Here is a 19,719-nt window from a genome sequence, read left to right on the forward strand (position 1 = left end):
CACAGATAATTGAATCTTTTTGCAGAAATTTTGGTTCATCCACTTCCTTCTGACAGTCACACATGAAGAAAGCTTCAAAAGAAATGCTTGAATCAACACTAATACATCCATTAAGAAAATTATTTAATTTAAAAAAAAGTACAAGTATGTTGAAGCTGCAAAACTTTGAAGCTAAACATCATCAACTGACATGCAATCCATTGCAAATTCAAAAATTTATGGGGTTTAAGACTGAGCATGTGTTGAAGTGCTTTGCTGGATTGGTGCCATTTAATTAAATTAAGTCATCTAAAGCTCCAGCACAGTTTAAAGCCTTGTGCTGCTCGGGAGATTTAGGAATGAAAAGAGAAATTGCTCGTACCTTAGCTAAGACATAATGACAGTTGCCATGAAAATTGAACCTCTTATTATCGAATGTTGTTATATGGAATCCTCCATCTATGTGGCAACTTCCAGAGCAGGGCAGAGAGATACAGTTCCAGTGGCCTCCTTTGCAAGTACTGTGCAAAACCCAAAAAGCAGCTGTTAGAATAAACACACCTTCAAGGGAGCAAAGGTGACACACCATTTAAATCTGCACAGATGTGGCCTCTTTGAGTTTTAAACTCATTATCTTGCCTTCTTATTCACACCCTATGGGTGGAAGCCTTTATACTAGGCCCTTAAAATGTGAGGGTTGAATTCCTGTCAGTGAGAGAGTTAACTGCACTGGGCTTTGGGCTGGCTCCCCAGAGACACACTGAGATGGGAAAGCAAGAGATGGTTCACTGGGCATAAATTGTTTACTTGACTTTTTAAAGAAAGAAAGAACCCCTTCAAGAAGGATCTTGCAACATGTTGTGCTACTGATGCAACTGTTCAGCAAGTCACTGATGGGATGTTTCAGCAGCTAATTGTGGAGGGCCTCAGAGAACGAGCAATTCTCACACCTGTGCACACAGGAAGAAAACAGTCCAGCCGTATAGGCTTGGGCTTTGAGGGGACTAAATGAGGATGTGTGCAAGATGGAAGCCCATTAAGTTCAATTACTCATAATTTCCAGGATTTGAGGAGCATTTTCTCAAAATGCAGGATAATCCAAAGGGACTTGCAGAGTGTTTGGCCATGCACCATACCACATTTCATTCCTCTCTATAGTAAAGCTTTAGCTGATGGTCAAAAAATGACGCTGTGTCACATACAACAGTTTTATTTCTTACTCTGTATGTATCACATAACACATACAGATTAAGAAATAAAACTATTTTGAGAGTAATATACCTAAGATCTTATCACCTTTCACCCATGCAGATGGAGATGGGTTCAAGCTGCCAGGTATTTTTCTAAATCAAGTCATTCTCAAGGATCAGGATTTCTGAGATCTGGCCTTTAAACAGCCTTGTGGAGATTCAGATGTTTTTGGAAGTGCCACTTATTAATATGGTATGACTTCTCACCTCACCCTAGTGGCCAAAGTCTCTGAATTAATCAGTAAAGAGTCTCATTTTTCTACATTCTGAAATCTTGAGCTCAGTTTTCACAAGTAGTTTCAAGTAAAGGTGGGTAATAACTATGTGTGGTTGAGGAATACCTCGAAGTTTTCCTACACTGTTGAAATTCAGAGCAAGGTTTTAAATTGTTATTTAAGATAAATGACAGAAAAATATTAAAAAAAAAAAAAAAAAGAGGAGGGACGTACAGAATGCAACTCATCAATGTTTTGAAATAAATATTTCTGCCTTGTTAGTGCAATCAAGACCACAAGAGTACCAGTTCTGGCAGGGAGTGAAGTAAGTTCCTCCAGATGAGTAGACTTTGCCTTGAAATGTACAGGGGCAGCTGTCTCTGGGGATGCACTTCTTGCTGCTGAGGTCATCAAGGATAGTTCCTGTTCAGACACAATGACTAGTTAATATTCCTTCACTGAGTCTGGGAAATGCCATCAAGGAAGATTAGAGTATGGAAAAAACTCCGGAGTATTCAGCATTTCTTAAAATGAATGAGATACTTTTAAAGGAAAACACCACACCAGGCCCTTTCAGATGTTAATGAATGGGCAATATTTCTAACTAGAACTTAAATGAAAGCAATGCAAAACTCAAAGAACATTTCCTGCTACAAAATCTTTCACTGTGAGCAGGATTATCAAGTGCCAGATTGCAAGGGTGTGAGCCAGTTTCCATCCTTTTCTAACAGTGAATCTAACAGAAGTCAGAGCCTCATCCTTGACTATTTCATGTGCAAATTTACACATGCACATACCTGGAAATGCATGTATGTTTTGTGTCACTTAAGCTACAGCTAGATTTAGTGTCCTAGCAGGGAGGCATCTCATGAGACATCTTCACCTGCATTCTTATTGTCTAGAGAGCACCTCTTCTCTTTCCATATCTGCACCATCCTTAGAAGTATTTGCCTCCATTCTCCAGTGTCAGGATCTCATATCTTTAGAAATCTAGTTCTTCCAAGAAGAAGCAGTGTATTTGTTGTGTGAAATGGACAAGGAGCAACCTCCCTTGATGTGTGTGATCCTTGGCAGAAGTGAGCTGCCTTACCAGGAGGACAGAAACAGCCATCTGTGCATGGGGCTTTACAAATCTTGCTCCTTTCTGGGTCTGCACATGTGTCAGCACAGGAATTTCCGCATTCCATGTACTCCATGTTGTTTGGGCATTCCTGATCTGCAAGACCAAACCATAATGGAGTATGTTAATGATGTATTTATAATATCTCTGAAATTGTAGTGTCACTACCCAACCCCTTCTTCCTCCTTTCCTCCATATCTTGTTTGCAAGACCTTCAATGCAGATATGTTGTGTTTGTTTAACATCTTAAAGGAATGTTTTATGGCCACTTTTACTTTATCTTTTGGACAAAACTGGGCTGCTGGGAAATGTGAGCTATTTCCCATTACTAGCTCAAGTTTGGCTGAAGTCACAATACAAGCAAAGAACATCAGAATCGTTTAGGTAGTGATGACAGTTTACTTTTGCCTGAAGCATCAGTACTTCTGGCAATAATTTGCTATCCCAATCCACCACACCAGCAGTTTGGATGAACTACCTGTAGCCTTCCCCTTGGATTTAAAGAGACTCTCTGCTCAGTAACTGGACTACTGAGTATGAAAACACAGATAGGTGCAAACATGTTGCTCTTCTCAGTAACTACTTCTGTCTGGTTGTCACCATGTTGAAATAAGGCTCTTTATGAGTTAACTGTGCAGAGTAAAATAATAAAAAAAAAAAAACCAAAAAAACTCGAGAAAACTTAGTTGTAAGAAGGAGATGGGCAACATCTCCTTCTTCTTACAACTATAGTTGTAATTTAAGGAGCAAAATCAAGTTAAATTTGTAGAAGTTTTTCCATTAACAATGTTTGTGTCAAAGTATTTTCAGAGATTGATTCAAGCCAGTTACCACAGCTCCTATCTTTGCTCTGCTGGGAACAGAATACTTGTGTAAATGTCTAACCTGAAATAAATCTCCACAGCAGTAGCTACTTACGGCAGAGTTCTTTGGTTCTCCATTCCCCAGGATCTCCCTTCCTCAGGACACAATCTCGAGAGTACTGGTTTAAAGTGCTGCATATGCAGCTGGGAACCAAATCAGAGTGAGAAGAATTAACTGCACAGTTGCACATATCCTCGGCACAGGTCTCTATGTAGTCATCAAAGGCAACCACTCTGGGGCAGTTTCCAAAACGGGACATAAGTTTCTTGCATCCTTTTTTCTATTAAAAAAAAAGGGTGGGGGGGGGGGAAGAAAAGCAATGCTTGGTATTTTACCACCTTTTAGTTTTTGAGCATACACCCCAAGTTTTGATGACACAATTCTACAGTCACAGAATAATTCAAGTTGAAGGAATCTCAGGAGACTATCCAGTCTAACTTTCTGCCACAATGTCCTTTGCCTTGGACTGGAAGCTGTCATTCAACTGGGCATTTTCCCAATAGCTATTTCTTTAATACCATAATAGGATATTCTTTCAGCTATAAGATCATAATTTTTGCTCAAATTCATGTATAGAGTTCTGAAAAAATCAGTTTAGTGCATTCTCTGTAATTAAGATTTGTTTCAACAGTGTTTTCAACTCTGTAAGTTGGGAGGGTTTGTACTTCTTGGTCCCCCACACTTACATATTTACTGCATCTATTGTCTCTCCTCCTGGAATGTCTTCCAGTGTGGTCATCTGGGCTCACATCACCACACTTTTGTGATGGATCCTCTACTTTGTGGAAGTTCCCAAACTGTCTTGGATGCATTTTATACCCTGCAAAAAAAGCCAGATGCATTTCAGTAACTTCCCACAATTCCTTAGGCCTTTTAATGGGCTATAAAAATGCACTTACTCTTTGGGCTCAAAGCCAATATGCACTTCATGAGATGCCCAAATTTAACCAGCATCCATATCTTATGGAGGATGACAGCCTGATATAACCTTCTGTTGGGCTAGAGTCAGGAAATCTGGCACATTTGTATCAAGGCCTGCTGTCAGCTTGGGCATTTGAAATCATGTAAGACTCTTGAACTTTCTGTTACTTCAGATCATTTCCAAAGACTTCTCTTTGTTTTGGGTGTGTTTATCTTACAGAGTTTCTTGTTCACATGTGTAACAGTCATACAGGAATTACATAAAGGGATGTTGTTACAACTTTGGATTCAGTCCTGCAACTGATATCCCAGGATGAAGGTTTCTTTCCATTCATACAACCTGGTGCAGGATTAATGCTTAGCTATTTGCAATATCTAAAGGTGTCAGTGGATGGCACCACAGTTTCTTCAAAGATACTTTGTTGTTTTTCTTGATGCTTTCATTTCATTATAGAGGTAAAAATAATCACAAATAGAATGATTAAAATAGAAGAACAGAAAATGCACTCTTGCATTTCCTGAGAGTATGTTATTGTCAGTGGGGAACCTGGCAATGTTGCTGCATGATAGCCAAGTAATTCATTTTGGTCAAAGAGGTTGGAGACTCTTACAAATATGAAAAGAGCAGAAAATCCCAAATATCTCAGAACCTCTTAAAATACATCTCCTGTATATGCAAATGTTCATGTGCCTGTCAGGAAATCTGAAAGCCTGCTCAGAGGAGACAGATATCAATTTTCATGTCATGTATAAGGAGGTCTGCTCTGGATGGAATATGACCTACCATCCAAAATCAAATCATTCTTCTCATTGCCATCATAGTTCCCACATAGACCACATATTTTCTCTTTATATGTTTCTTCCAGATCCAGCTGCAAAAGAGGAAACACAGAGTTGAAAGGCTTTTCCTCATATCAGCAGCACTTGTTGCAAAGTGACTGGCAGCAGAAGAGTGCAGTGGCAGAAATGCTCATTCCTAGTTTGTAGCAATCTCCTTTTCTGGTACAAATCTCTCATAAAATTTATCTGCAGACAGACTGAATTGAAATGGGAGGAGAATCCTCCAGCAATTGTCATTCCTACCCACTAAAGATGTAACAGAAGCCTGTTGAATTAATCCCTGGACTAGTGTCTCCCAATATAGACACTGGGATACAGACACTTGGTACATCTTGCAGGGTACCACAGCTCCTTCTCTGGGCAGGTCAGATAACTATGCTCTAATGCTGGATGCTGTAAAGAAGCAGCTTCTGGTTAACTTTTAGCCATGTATAATGGGTTTTCTAGTCCAAAGGGTGATGGAAAATTTTATAGCACTTCTAGGCATGGGTCTGCCAAGCATTACTTATTTTCCCCATATTTAGTGGAAATAAACAGCCAGGTTAGCACACTATTGCCTTGCTGGATAAAACTATTGCACCTTATCATTCCTACATGCTTGGGGAATAGTACTGGTGCCACTCAGGTCCACCCAAAAAAAGCAGTGCTTTTCCTACTGTCGTGTCCACTCTACAGTAATGTACAAACACTGCCTTTAATACTTTAGGTATTAATTAGTGCACAGGAAGGGGGAAAGCAAATACTTCAATAAATCAGAATTTCAATATCACTTGATTACTTCTTGATATTTTTTCTCTCTATTCCCCTTTTACCCTCTCTTTATCTCTCTGAATGGCATAACATGACACACAACTTCCATTTTGTTAATCTCAGTCCTGATTGTCAAGGATAAGTACTCACACACAAAAGTGCAAATGCACTGGTACAGAAGAGGATATTCCAGGGCAGATGTTTAGAGGAGAATTCTGACATAGCATCACTTTGGAATGAAAGAGGCCAAGGTCTGGACTTGTCATATATATCAGTTTACCACACAATATGGGCATGAGACAGAGTAGCAAGGCAGAGCTGGAGGGCTGCTGCTGCCAATGTCCCATGGAGCAAGGAACTAACTGCAGATGTGCTATATCCAGGATTAACCCTTTTGTCACATAAAATTAGCTGGAAATACCATGGGCTTGTGCCCCCATGCCCCTGCCCTGTGAAACTATTGCCCAGTATTCTTCTATCAGTTTATGGACGGAGTGATACCTCCCACCCATAATTTCATATATCAACACAGTGCCTGCATCCAGGCCTGCTTTTCATTACTGATGAGGTTCACCAGGAGGAAAACAACTAACTGACTGTTCATACTAGGAGAGTGTCAGCCCAGTTCCACTTGAGTGTCAGGCCCAGCTTGGAAGTGACTTGGAAGTAAGTACAGGTGTCCTCAATCAGAATGCTCTTCAAGCTGAAAGGCATGGCAATCCTGGAAATTTGAGGGGACAAAACAGATTGCAGTGAAAAAAAGACTGATTTAATCCTTACAGGTATATAGGTAAGAAAACTAAAGTTAAAAGGTACTAAATAAGACATGGGAACACTGTTTTCAAGGTCAGAATTTATCCACACAATGCATTACATTGTCCACTGTGTCCTTTTACCAACCTTAATCCCTAACACAATGCTTTTTGGTCTTGTGTCAACATCAGCCACTCAATTGATAGAAAGCAGCCAAACCCAAGGACCTAACCTTTATTAAGGGTTCTAACCTTATAAAGTTTATAAAGAGCAAGATGACAATATTAGGAAAATGACCCTCCACATGAGGACACTGCAGGTTATCATCATCCTTCCAGGACCTCCTTGATACTTGGGATTCACTAACAACTCTGTTCTGTTACTCATGTACTCATGCAACTCAGACCTACATTACTTTTCCATTTTACCAAGAAAATTACCATTCATTTTACAACAATCTAAAAGCTCAGAAATTCAGAAAATGGCTAGAAGATAGGCAATTTCTTGCTCCTTTGATTTAGGAGACACACACGGGCTTCGGTGCTATAATAACAACAGAGTGGTGCTTCTAGAAGGCTGTCAAGACAGCCCATATGCTTGCAATTTTCTTTTCAACAAAATTGTGAGAGGTTTTCCCAGAGTCAAAGGTTGCCTAGGCCCTTCAGAATGCTAGGAGCAGGACTCGGCACTTCTCATGGGGACTGTCCTTAATATTGTGCCCAACTTTCAGCTATTGTTGCATACGATTTTTACTTAGGGAATATTTTTTACTCTTCTCTTTGCAGTTTCCTTTGTGGTTTACTTTGAATTGGAATTAAAGGTGTGGATTTTGACTTCTAAAAATTCTGCCTTTTCTTATAAGAAGATCCCTGGCCAAGTTGTGATCTGCAAAGCAGAGCAATTTTCTAGACTAATCTATCTGGAAATGGAAAACTATCCCTAAAAGAACCACCTGTTCCTGAACAGCAACACAAAACATTAAGGTTAGTACCACAGAAATAATGTTTTGAGAAAAAAGAAAAACCATCAAGCTTCTACAGATCTAAACTTCTATAAATAAAGTGTTGGGGTTTATGTACTTTCCTTCATCCCTCCCTCTCAAATCAAAGCAACATTAAGGAAACTTTAAAACACCTTCTGTTTTTATAATATACACATTGCTCTCTACTTAACTTGTTGGTGTTGGTCCCTGGGATGTGTAGTTTAGTTTAAATGCCTCTTGCCTTCTCAAACATTATGGGAGAGACTCCTCACAATACCCTGTCCAAAAAGCTGTACATCTCATACACAGCCACTGCTTTCCAGTCAGACCACCTAACACACAGCAATAAAACACAAACAACATTTCAGTCTTTACTCACTTCTTCCCGTTCACCGTGATCCCGGTCTCCTTCACCTCCAGGACCACTCCATCAATGGTGACAGTGAAGTAGATCAGGAAGCTGTTCTTGGCACTGCGCCTGATCTGAATGTTAAAGTCCTGGTAGCTGTCATTGCAGTGAGAAGCAAAGACATACGTGCAGGTTCCAGGAAAAGTAAACTTTACATGGTCAAATGTATGGAAGTGGAAATTGCCCCAGGTGACACATTCGCTCCGACTGACAGTAGAGACCTGGACTAAAGAAAAATCATAGTAGGGGAGCTTAGAAATTCACCCCATATGAGGTGCTTGTCCCTTTTTTTGCTGAAAAACATTAAAGGGGCAGATTTTCAAAGGCAAAAATAATAACTCCTGGAAGATACTAGCCTTTGGGAAGCAGTTTCATCTCACTGAACTTTTGAAGTCCATGACTTTTGAAGTACAGAAACACCTGCAATGTGAGCAGATTAGCCCAGTCTCCTTTGAAGTTAACACTGAAAAGCAGAAGAGGCTCAGCTTTCTCAACTTACATATGTGCCTAGCAAGAAGATGCTGTAAACCACATGCATCTCTCCATTGTCTAAAAGGGCTGTGTCTATATTCATGCTGTAGACACATTTGCACTATAGAAATCTAAAGTGAAGTGATGAGAATCCCATTCTGGCTGTCTAAATCTCATTTAACTCAGGCAAGACTTTGTGTTGAGTGCTTTCCAGGAGATATCACAGGTGGCATGAATTTACAGCAGAGTGGCAGCTGCTGATCTCAGTGGTTGAGGCTATTACCAGCTTCAGCTGTTGGCTAAGAGATACTTGGGTTTCCTTCTCAACTAAAACTCATGGTTTGGACCTCTAAGCTCTACTCTGTCAAAGGTATAGATACATAGTCTAAGTGCAGATAAGACATTATTTCAGAAAGCAGTTTTCACACCACTGAGCTTCACAAAGAAAACATGAATCACCTTGAATTAAATTATATATGCCCGCTACAAAATTCTGTCATTCTTCTGAAGGAATGACAAATGAAACAGGCAAATTTCTTTGTGTTGTTCAGGTAGCATGTTAAGGACTATCAACACAGCAACATCTACCACAGATCAAATCAAAAACATTACTCATTTACTCAGTGAACTCTAAAATCTTATTAAATATTCCTGCCTAGGAATCATCAGGGAAGAACTGAGAAATTCAGATCCTTATGTTATAAATGTGCAGCCCAAACTCAAGTGCCTAATAAGTCCTTGCAGAAACAGCTTTTTAAAGGGACTGCTACTGTCATAGGTAGTTGCAGCACTGAAGTGGAGTAGGGCAATTTAGCCCTTTTCTAAACAGTTGTGAGGGCAAGTGAGAAAGTTTGGCTATCCTGGAAGTGAAATTGCTGGAATTACTAAGGCAGCAATAACTGGTACATCAACTGTGTATTAAGCAGTTGGGAAAAGTGTAAGACATTAAAAATCAAACCAGGACACAGCAGTGCACCAGAGCATAAAAAATGTGATTCCTGCTAATGCAGCATTTCATACTGGTTAATCAAGCCTAGCTGGTGATATGGTAAGTACTTCTTTTTGGAAGAATATGTGTGAAATGTGTTGAAAAGGGTGTCACCATTTTTTTGTTTTGCTTTGTTTTTTTGGTGCAAACTGCATTCAGAGGGTCTCCTCTTTCAGATTAGTCACCTAGAGCATAAAACATAAAACACTACCTAGTAATGAAAGAAAAAAAGACTTAAATGGTTGATAATCAGGATAAAAAGGTACCATGTTTAACAGTATCTGGAATGTCTACATATCTTATATGAATATGTGACAAATTTTCATTTGTCAACCCTATTTCTTACCTATGGAGAGCCACATGAGAGCAAGTAATGCAATAATTAGATTCTTTTCTTACCTATCTGAACTGGTTCTTTGGCCTTGCAAAAACTCCAAATTAGGCAGAAGATCCAAAATGATCTCCCGTTTTTTATTTCCATCTTGCCATGAAGTTGTAACTTGAAAATCCTTTCAGGGAAGTGTTTTTTCTTGGCTTATAGGCAGATTTTTATAGTCCAGGAGTTTGGCATGAGAACAAAACACTGATGGCAGGGTCCCTGAAAGGTGGAGCTTCATTAAATTTTCTTCCAGTCATTCATTATTAGCACCCAGAAACCTCCTCTCTCTCAGACAGGACAGGTATCCAGTTCTTTATTGCTTTATGGGGACAGAGAGCTGTTTCAAATTTCCTGCTTTGAAAATAGGTCTCCTCACCCTCCTCCTACAGTTGTTATTTCTTTGGCAGCAATAGCTTTTATTTTTTTAAAACATCTGATCAGTTACAAGCAATCACGGACCTCTTTCAGAGTTTTACTCTGTCTTGCATATCAGAATCCCCCAGCACAAGCAAATGTGTTTGTTGCCTCTACCAGCTTTAATGGCAACTTCTAAACAGAGCAAAATAGTATTATCAGGTCAAGCATAATATATGGTTTATTTAGAGCAAAATCTTTTGGCAGGAGGGCATTGTCCCTTAAGAAGTGTACTCAAAATATTTTACAAAAAAAGGCCAGATTTACTGCTTCAATAGACCAGAAACAAAACCAAAAGTGTAAGAATTCTCACCTCAAATGCACAAATGGGATTTAATTTATTTTTTATGCACACAGAAATGGTGGATTCTCCAAACATCATAAGGGAGCAGTGCCCAAGTCCTATCATAATGTAGACTACAGTTCATTCCTTCACCACCTAAATTACACTGCTGCAGAAGAGTCCCCTGGTGCTCTCAAAGTACTTTAATAGCCTACCACATACCCATAAAAAGTCAGTGAGCTCTACAACCCCTTGTAGGACACTCTACAAGGATACTTTGATATCAGTAATTTTAGAGTCCCTTCTGGAGATTTACTTGCTTTGTTGACACAGACTGACCTTGCATTTCTTTTCCTCATCTGTGCCATGGGGGAACTGCTCCTGACTAGAGAGGAAGCTTCTCCCCTACTCCCAGAAAATCAAACCTGGATAACAGATATTCCCATTCCCATGCTTCCAGCTGCTCCATCCCCTTTGGGAAAACAGCAGAGTGATTGCCAGTAGTTAAGTGGGCACAGATACAGTCTAAGGTGGACATGGTTTTGCCCCTTCTTGCAAGGCCTCAGGTCAAGCCTGCCCATGCACCCATTGGGGAATATGAATATGAATGCCTTTTATCTGATTGGCAGGCACCAAGCTGGGCCTTGAGAACAGGGTCTTGCTCACTGCTTTTCCAGTCTTTGTGCTATTGCCAAAGTGGAATGTCCCAAAGCTGGCCCACTGCTGCTGCCCTACACAGGCACAAGGTGCTTTGCAGAATTGCAGGTGACAGCATCTGCCAGATGAAGATTTGTTGCTGCTCTTGCTCTAAAGAAAAGTCTGCACCAGCATGCGTGAGCATTGTGCAGGACATGAAACATGAGTTCGTGTTACCCCTTTGCCACTGTCCGTGGCCCATTAATTCCATTGTCAGTCGTACTCGAGACAGGGCACTACTGGAAGGTAGTTCTTGAAGCCCTGCCATTTTGGCTGGAATACAGAACCAACAGACTTTATGGCACTGGTGACGGAAGCCATGGACTGCTGCTGCTTTTCCTTTTAATCTCAGCACATCTTCCCTCCTGATCTCTGTCCAAATAGGTACAAAGTTAGGAGACTATCTATGAGAATATGACATTGGAAATATGAGGATGATCTGAAATTAAATACAGTGAAATATCAACACTCAAATACAACAGATTCTCCTGGTAAATTTTATACTGAGTTCCTGTTCAGGCCACAGAACAGGGCTAATGGCAAGTGTGGGAGAAGGGCTGTGAAGCCCAGGAGGAAGACCATATAGTTCAGTAGACCACAGACAGAGACTAAGAGAGCTTAGTTGAGGGTAAAGGTGGATAGCTGATTTTCCAAAATCAATGCTAGTGTCAAAATCCAAATGCAGAACTCTGCTGAGATAAAGCCCATATTTCTTCAATCACTGTCCTGTTCCTTTCCCACCTCCACCCAAGAAATCTAAGTACCTACACCATTCATTTTGGAATGAGAGTAGAAGGAAGAATCAGATTCTAGAAGTGTGATTCTGGACTCTGGAAAAAAACCCTTTATTCCCACTGAGCTGCACAAAAGCAGCAAGAACCATGTAATAACTACTTGCCAAAGATACCCTTCAGGTTGGAGTAGTCCTTTGATGACAAAGACATAGTGAGGTTGACCTCTGCAGCTTCCAGCCCTTTGTGTTCTACATGTGGGGTGATCCAAGGTAATGTGAGGATGGGCAGGAGGAATGATTTAAGCATGATTTCCCCCTGTAAGCCCCACTTAGCACTTAGGGGCCTGGGACATGAACGTGAACAGCACATGTTAAAACCTTTCAAGGAAAAGACAGAATAAAACAAATGATTAATTTAATCAACATTCACCTATGCTCTACTCAGCAGAGATAGTAATATCAGTCATCTGGGATCCTCCCCTGAGAAAAGCAAGAACAAAACTCTACTCAGAGAAATGGGAAACCCAGTCCTCTTGCTCTGTACCTAGTCATGTTCTTACCTCTGCTTGTCTGCTCTGTCACTTGTGCCATTCCTTTGCCATTTCCTGGGGAGCAGAGTTTCTGACAATGACTAACCAGAGCTGCTGCTCCTGGCTTCTCCACAGATACTGTGGGCTACACTCCTTAGAAATCACTGGTTGCTTCAATCCTCTGCAATGATTTCAGAGCTACTGACAGGAGAAGGATATTTGCATTCAAATGAAGTTTTTATATTCAGGCGTGGAAACATTGCGGTTTTCAGGAGAAATACATGGAAGCTTTTCAGAAGGAAATGCAGACTGACAGGGAGCTTACAGACTGTGTTGATCACTTACCACTGAATCATTGCTATTGGCACACAAGTTATAACTATTCCCCCTGCAGTGACAAACTGGGACTAATTACTCTTCCCTTTATTGGACCCTGCAGGATAAGAGGCCTTCCCTCTTCTGCAGCTGTATTAGGAAAAAGAACAATTCCTCTTGGCCCCTTTACAGCCCATTTCATGGATCATTTGCCATTAAAGGTTATGTGATTTTAGTAAATAAAAGAGGTAAATATTAACTCAGCTTCTTTATCACCACTGACTCATTGAAGATAAGCCATCATGAAGCTAATGTAATACACCAGTGACTTGGAAAAATAAATTTTTGCTACAAACTTGGTAAAAGACACACTCAAGTAGGAGGTATCTGGTGGATCAGTGCCGTTCAAAGCCAGCCTCTGTACTGAAGTCTGGCAGTTGCATTTGTATCATATCCTTCTGTTAAAAGGTAATTCCGTATGTGCATAAAGAGTTATGGCCATCCTGAGTCAGTTCAACACTGGGAGGTTGAGCTTGGAAATCCTCTAACAACCCAATTCATTTCAGGCATAACTGGTACTGCTTCTTGAAATGAGTATCCACTAGAAGACAGTGTTTTACAAGCACTGCCTAGAAAATAACTCTAGAGAAATCATGTGTGCTCCGTTAACAAAATAATGTTAGCTAGGAAAACATTTCATTTGTCAGGCAGTTTGTGCCAATAATCCACATGATAAAAAACATCCAAAGTGATTTTGGCAAAATATTTTACATAACTGATAGTTATAACAATCAGTAATTGCCAGTAGAATTCAAGAACAACATGAATTATCTTTTTTAATCCTTTGCATGATATAAAAGAATTTAGGAAAGTTACATTAAAGATCTATTTGATCTATCAGATTTGTGTCTACCACACAGTTTAAAACAGATGCCATTAAGTATAAGGTGATCTGTAACCAGCAGTGGGAAAGGAGGGAATGGATATCTGCCATTAATTGTCCATTAAAATACATTACAAATGCCTTCAATATTTCAATTTTGGTAGAAGGTGGTTGAATGTTTTCTTACATTTTGCCTTAGAAGGGATACAAAGCTCCTTAACCTCTCATTTTGCCATAGGGCTCCTTGACTTTTTGTGAGCAAATCAAGGACATTAGTTTTTCTTGTTTACAAGGAATAAGTCCAGCTGCTCTTTTCTGTTTTTCTTTAAGAAGATATAGATCTTTCAAAATCCACGTACAAGGAGTAATGACACGGCTGATTGGTGTTCATGCACACAGGTCTCTTTGACCTATTGGCACTTCCTCACGTAAGAGAGACTCCCTGCATAGAAAGTCATCTCATCAGGAGGTTGGGCCCTAGAGATTTTCTACTTGAAAGGTTTTACTTTAAACTACCTTCCTGGTGGAAAAATATGGGGTAGCAGAACAAAGGGAAGCATATGAATTTTCTTCTTTAATACTTAGAACTTATGGGGTTTAGAGTAGAGCAGACAATACCTCTTTTTAAAAAGCAATTTCTTATTTCCTGGGTGCCAAGATAATTCAGAAGAGGCCACTGCATGCTTAATACTGAAGCCTCTATAAACTTGAAACTACATGAAATACATACCCAGTAATCATGTCCACTATGACTGAAAATTACTGCAAGCCAAAAGAAAGGCTAAGAGATGGGGCAGAAAACAGTTTAAGGTGGGAATCTAGGCAACCTTGGCCTAGGGTTTTTTGTGTGGAATGTAGAATTATCCACCCAAGAACTACCTGCCATTACATTTTGCTCAGACTCCCTGTACTGTTAAGGAGAAGAATGATCATACAGATCCCATAGATTCTGCAAAAAAAAGGGCAAGAAATGCTCAGCTACACTAGTCCAAATGGACAGACTGAAATTGAAATTTAACTGCTGTGTCAGGTCACAGGCACTGTGTAAAGCCACATTCCTTGATCACTGTTCCTGTTGCCTTTTGTTACTGCTTAAAGGAAAGCTGCGTGGAGCACAGGTGCTCCGTCTCAGTGCCAGCTCTGCCATACTTTCTCTCTGCTTGAGTTTTTTCAAAGTATTAAGGTAATGAAAACATCACAGTGGTGATTCTTGCTGTTCTAGAGACTAGTTTGTGAAAAGAATTTGAGCATTTTATATGAGTGCTGAAAAACTGGAACATTAAAGGGAATACAGTTTGTACAGAACAGATTTTAGAAGCATGATGCTGAACAATAACTTATAGGATTTTCCATATTAGTGATGGAAATACAGCTTAGGTGACCTGCTGGACATGTTTGGACCTTAGTCTGGGAGGTTGCCACTTAAGAACATGGGTGTTTGTGGTAGCCTGAAAAGAGTGAGTTAATTTTGGAAATTTGGCTCTGGAAGAGGGCTGCTCAACTTTAAGAACTTGTTCTGCCTTAAAATACCACCCTACCCCTCAAAGCTTCCACTGGGAGGTGAAATTTCAGAAATTGTATATCAATGTTGCAGTTATTTAAATGTATTTCATTTTTTGTCAGACCTAAAACTACAAGAATGTTATTTTCTGTGATCTCAGAGTTTTTAAGTCTATTCTGTCTTTTCCCGGTACCTGAGTTTGCTTTTCCAGAGAAGTGCAACAGTATATAATAAGCACAGTAAGGATTAACAAGCAGGATTATTTACTTAGGGCTTTGCCTTTGCTGAAGTCCTTTCACTGGGGCTTATGTGCAGAGTTGCATGTGTTTAGTTCAGTGAAGTGCGATTCAGCAAAGTACACTTAAATGGTAAACACACTGAAAACTTTATCTTACCCTTCCCACAGCACAAAATAATACTATTAAAGAACATAGTTAGATCAGAAGACAAGATAGTTATTAGATCAGAAACCACTAACTTGTATTATTTTGGGAAGAATTCTTCTTGGTTTGCATGCATTTTTTTCCCCTCTTTCTGAATCCCATCTGCCTCACCTCAGATAGCAGCAGTGATTTTTCTATATTGCTAACAAGTATTTTCCTTTCTGTCTCTGGTGTTCTCAAAACATATACCCAGTAATACTTAATAAAAAAACTGTGCTCTCTTTATGAGTAAATCTTCTGTGAACTCCTTTTTAGCTGCAGATGGAAGTTCTCACTGTGTTATGAAGAGTCCTATGAACAACATTGAGTTTCCAGTGCATCTCTAGGTAGCTACAAGGAAATTGTTTGAAATTCCAGCTATCTTGGATGAGAAGACTACAAGTCGGAATGAAACCCATGCTATCTTGGACAGCAGGAGCTGGGACCTTGGGTTTTGGTGCCTTCAAAGGCTGTGTGACTGGAAGTCCTACTTGCCTCCCAAGAAGGCTTCCCCATTTTCCAAGACAAAACTGAAACTGTTAAGTGCTGGGAGAGGAAGAAAACGAAACAGAACAGAGGAAGAAAGAGAAACCCCTCAGCACCAATGAAAGTGGGAGGCTAGACAGAGACTCTGGAGGAGATGAACACAGGACTCAGGCAAGGAGACAAGACATGGGCTCTTGCTACTGCTTTTTTTTTGCTAGACTCCAGAAGACAAGGCAGTTCCTGGAGAATGGAGTCATTCTTTGAGGACAGAGAGCGTCAAGCCCACTCCCTTCCAGGACTAATGCCTTCTATGGAGCTGCCAGGGTCCTTTGTGGTAGGTCCTGCCTGGAAGACAATAGGATCAGAAGATTCCACAATCTCCTGATTCCCTAATGTGCTGATATCACCCTTTCAGAGAGGGTGATGAGAGACATTTCCTCAGGATTTTTTCCCCCTCATTTTTTCCTCAGGGTTTTTTCCTCATTTTCCTCAGGGTTTTCCAGAAGAATTTCTTCTTGTGGCCTGCAGACCAAACAGCTCTTGCTTAAGAAACAAAATGCTTCCTGGGATCAGATAATACAGATCTCAATTTACTTCCAAGAGGGGTGTGGAGGGAAGAAAAAGTGTAGCTCACCGCCACTACTACTCTTGGTAGGGATACACAGTTAAAAGTTTCTTTTTTTCCTTTCTCTCTCAAGTACTATCGGTGGATTTCTCCACCGGAGAGAGTTTAATCTGCTAACTCTGTCATCTAGTACCACTGGAAATGCAGGTGCAAACTGAACCACTAAGTTCTAAGGTGACTAAGAGTGCAGAAGGGAGTGGAGGTTTGGCATGTGCAGTGTGACCTGGAACTGCCAAGAACCTGTAAGTAAGAATTCTCTGACAGTGTGTGCTTGTGAACCTGCTTATGGGCAGCACTGACCCAGCACAAAAACTGAGAGGGCTGCCATAACCCAGAGCGCTGTGACAAATAACACCTCACATGTAAATTCTTGTCAGAATAATTGTCTTTCCAGGGCTTACTAAGAGCATATAAATGTCTGTGGGGAGAGATCAGCATTCATTCTTCTCAGAAATAAAACCCTCTACGTGATTAAATAAAAACTCCCTTTTGAGGCAGCTTGCTTTTTTGGTATGAAGTGACTCTACATTCTCAGCCATAGACTGCCCTGCAGTGGTGAAGCCAAAATCTGCAGCCTTACTGACTTTTATCCAGGCTCTTTAGAATTCCTCATTAAGAAATAGTTTGCCCATCACTAGAAGGGACAGAAAGAGCCTGTGCAAATTACAGACCAAATAAAAAAGAAATGAAAAAAGGAAGATTTTATATTTCAATGTAAATACAGTGTGCAGCAAAATTCACTACTGACTAGTAATATTTTATCTATTTTTCTTAAGAAACAAGGCAGATTTGATCACACCTTGTATTTATGTCCAGAAGTTATTTGCTGACTTCAGTCAAATTTAACTGCAAAAATAAAAATCTCAAAGACAGCTAAATGTCAACAGATTTTGAGAAAAGCAGTTTTTTGCAAAAAGCTCAAGGAAATGTATGGTTCTAGTGTCAGCACAGAAATTGTTGGATAACAAAGAATCCACAGAGGAGAGTGACTTTGTATGTGCCCTGGGAGAAAACTCTCAGTCACATCTTACAATGAATGTAGAGATAGAAATCCTTAGAAACATGTACTACAGCAGAAACTGGGCTTCATTTAATCTGCAGCTTGCTCTATAAACTGACAAAACTTCCTTCTTGTTAGATCAGCTACCTCTCCAACTCCAGAGAAATCTGCTTTCCAATCAGAATTTTTGTAATGCTGAAAAGAATACGGAGTTTCACTTTCTGGACATCCTTATCAGTCTTATAAAAAGGCAGAAATCTTATCTGCCTTTTAAGCTGGAGTACATATGATAGTAGCAAAAAATGGTGACACCAATCCTTTAGGTAGCAAAGATTCAAGGATTGAGGTTGGCTATTGCCAAAAAAGATTTCATTAATGGAGATAAAAAAAAACAAAAGCTTTTTTTTTTTCACTACAACAGGTGTGGTTTACCCTCATTGTACTCAAAGATCATTCAAGAGAAATTAACATCTTCCAGTTACCTGTTTCAGCTCCCCTTACAGTAAGACAAAAAGGCACTCCTTTAGGTTTGTCCTTTGTTGAGAGACAAATTAATGTCAAAAGTGGCTATTGCTTTCCATTTTCTGCAGAGGAAGCCTAGGATTACTTAGCTTTGTGATGGGCATCTGTTTTTCAAATGTTGGAATTTGGAGAGCTCTTACTACGGTAGTAACTATACATCCTGAAAGGACATTGAGTGATCTTCATATAGCTGAGGGACTACTTTTTTAGTGAAAATACATAATTGCAATGCATTGAAACAGTTCTAACATACAGAGCCCTGCTAAGTAAGTTCTGGTGATGAACTAAAGTTTCTCCAAGTCATCTGAATAATTTAATGATCATTATTCATCTTTGCCCTTGTTTCGGCAGACAGCATCATCTTCTCTCCCACCTTATAGACTGGGTCTTCTGAACAGCACATTCTGATTAGCTGTAAGGAGCCAGGAGTAGATATCCCAAAAATTTAGGAAACTGCTTGACTTCCTATAACTTGAAAAAGAACTTTTCTTCTCTCTTCAAACTCAAACTCATCAAGACTGTATAAGAATAAGTACAAAAGCCATGCTTTTTGAGATGTGCTTTTAATCATTCTGAGAAAAATAAGAGGATTTGGAAAGGACCCAAGAGGTTGTGCACTTTTAAGAATACAAATTTGTGTTCTTATTTTGTGCACAAATAAATAGGGCACATTTAATTAATTAGAGAACAAACAGGATGCAGTTACTGGGAAAAGTAAAGTCCAAAAGTAGTCAGGGAAGCTAAGAATGGTTCACAGTCCTTTTAGATAATAATGCCAGAGGGGTTTTTTTGCCTTCATTTTGATGTTAAGCTTATGGCTCTCTTGATCCTGTTCAGAGTGGTCGCCTGGTCATTTTCTTCATTGTTCTGCAGCTCATTGGACACTGACCTCTGGCATTCAGTGTCTTGACAGCTGCAGCTCTCCACGTAGATGTACTTGTGTGACACTGCGTGCCCACCAGGGCACTTCAGAACCACCTCCTTTTCAGTGGTGCTTGTTTCTCTGCAGCAGGAGCAGCTGTGGTCCATGGAATTGGCCTCAGGAGAGTATCTGTCAACATGCAAAATGGCAATGTTACTCAGTGCCAGAAGCCAACGACCAGGAGAGGGTGAAATCAGATACAGAACTCCTGTGAGAAGAGCCTCAGTTGTGGCTAATGGAAGTGCTAAGCTCATCTGACAGAGCAGTGATTATAAAATGCCTAACCCAATCAGGGCAGTGTTAACAGGAAGGGGAAGCAGCAGCTCTTTCTGTTCCCATCTAACTGCAAAGTCTTTTTTGCAATCTTGTGTTCATCAGCTTCCTAAGCACCATTCTTAACCTGAAGAATCTGTCAATATCAGGCTATAAACTGTGACATGATCCATCTTTTTCTTGTATTTGGTAG

The 19,719-nt window shown here is 40.0% G+C and overlaps 2 protein-coding genes across 2 annotated transcripts in view; both read right to left on the reverse strand.

Moving 5' to 3' along the window:
- The window catches only part of LOC132328851 (mucin-5B), a 41,029-nt gene extending 31,006 nt beyond the window's left edge, over positions 1-10,023 (reverse strand). Inside the window, exons 1-9 of the mRNA XM_059849102.1 lie at positions 9,942-10,023; positions 8,054-8,309; positions 6,546-6,660; positions 5,134-5,221; positions 4,115-4,248; positions 3,483-3,708; positions 2,535-2,660; positions 1,750-1,867; positions 362-500 (exon numbers count right to left, since the gene is read on the reverse strand). Of these exons, the coding sequence (XP_059705085.1) occupies positions 362-500; positions 1,750-1,867; positions 2,535-2,660; positions 3,483-3,708; positions 4,115-4,248; positions 5,134-5,221; positions 6,546-6,660; positions 8,054-8,309; positions 9,942-10,023 (1,284 nt within the window). The remainder of the gene's footprint in view (positions 1-361; positions 501-1,749; positions 1,868-2,534; positions 2,661-3,482; positions 3,709-4,114; positions 4,249-5,133; positions 5,222-6,545; positions 6,661-8,053; positions 8,310-9,941) is intronic.
- A 9,103-nt stretch (positions 10,024-19,126) lies between these two features.
- MUC2 (mucin 2, oligomeric mucus/gel-forming) overlaps positions 19,127-19,719 on the reverse strand; it is a 70,003-nt gene continuing 69,410 nt past the window's right edge. Inside the window, exon 70 of the mRNA XM_059848210.1 lies at positions 19,127-19,382. Coding sequence (XP_059704193.1) covers positions 19,127-19,382 — 256 coding nt within the window. The remainder of the gene's footprint in view (positions 19,383-19,719) is intronic.

Source organism: Haemorhous mexicanus, chromosome 6 (genome assembly GCF_027477595.1).
Source record: "Haemorhous mexicanus isolate bHaeMex1 chromosome 6, bHaeMex1.pri, whole genome shotgun sequence".
Taxonomy (NCBI): Eukaryota; Metazoa; Chordata; class Aves; order Passeriformes; family Fringillidae; genus Haemorhous; species Haemorhous mexicanus.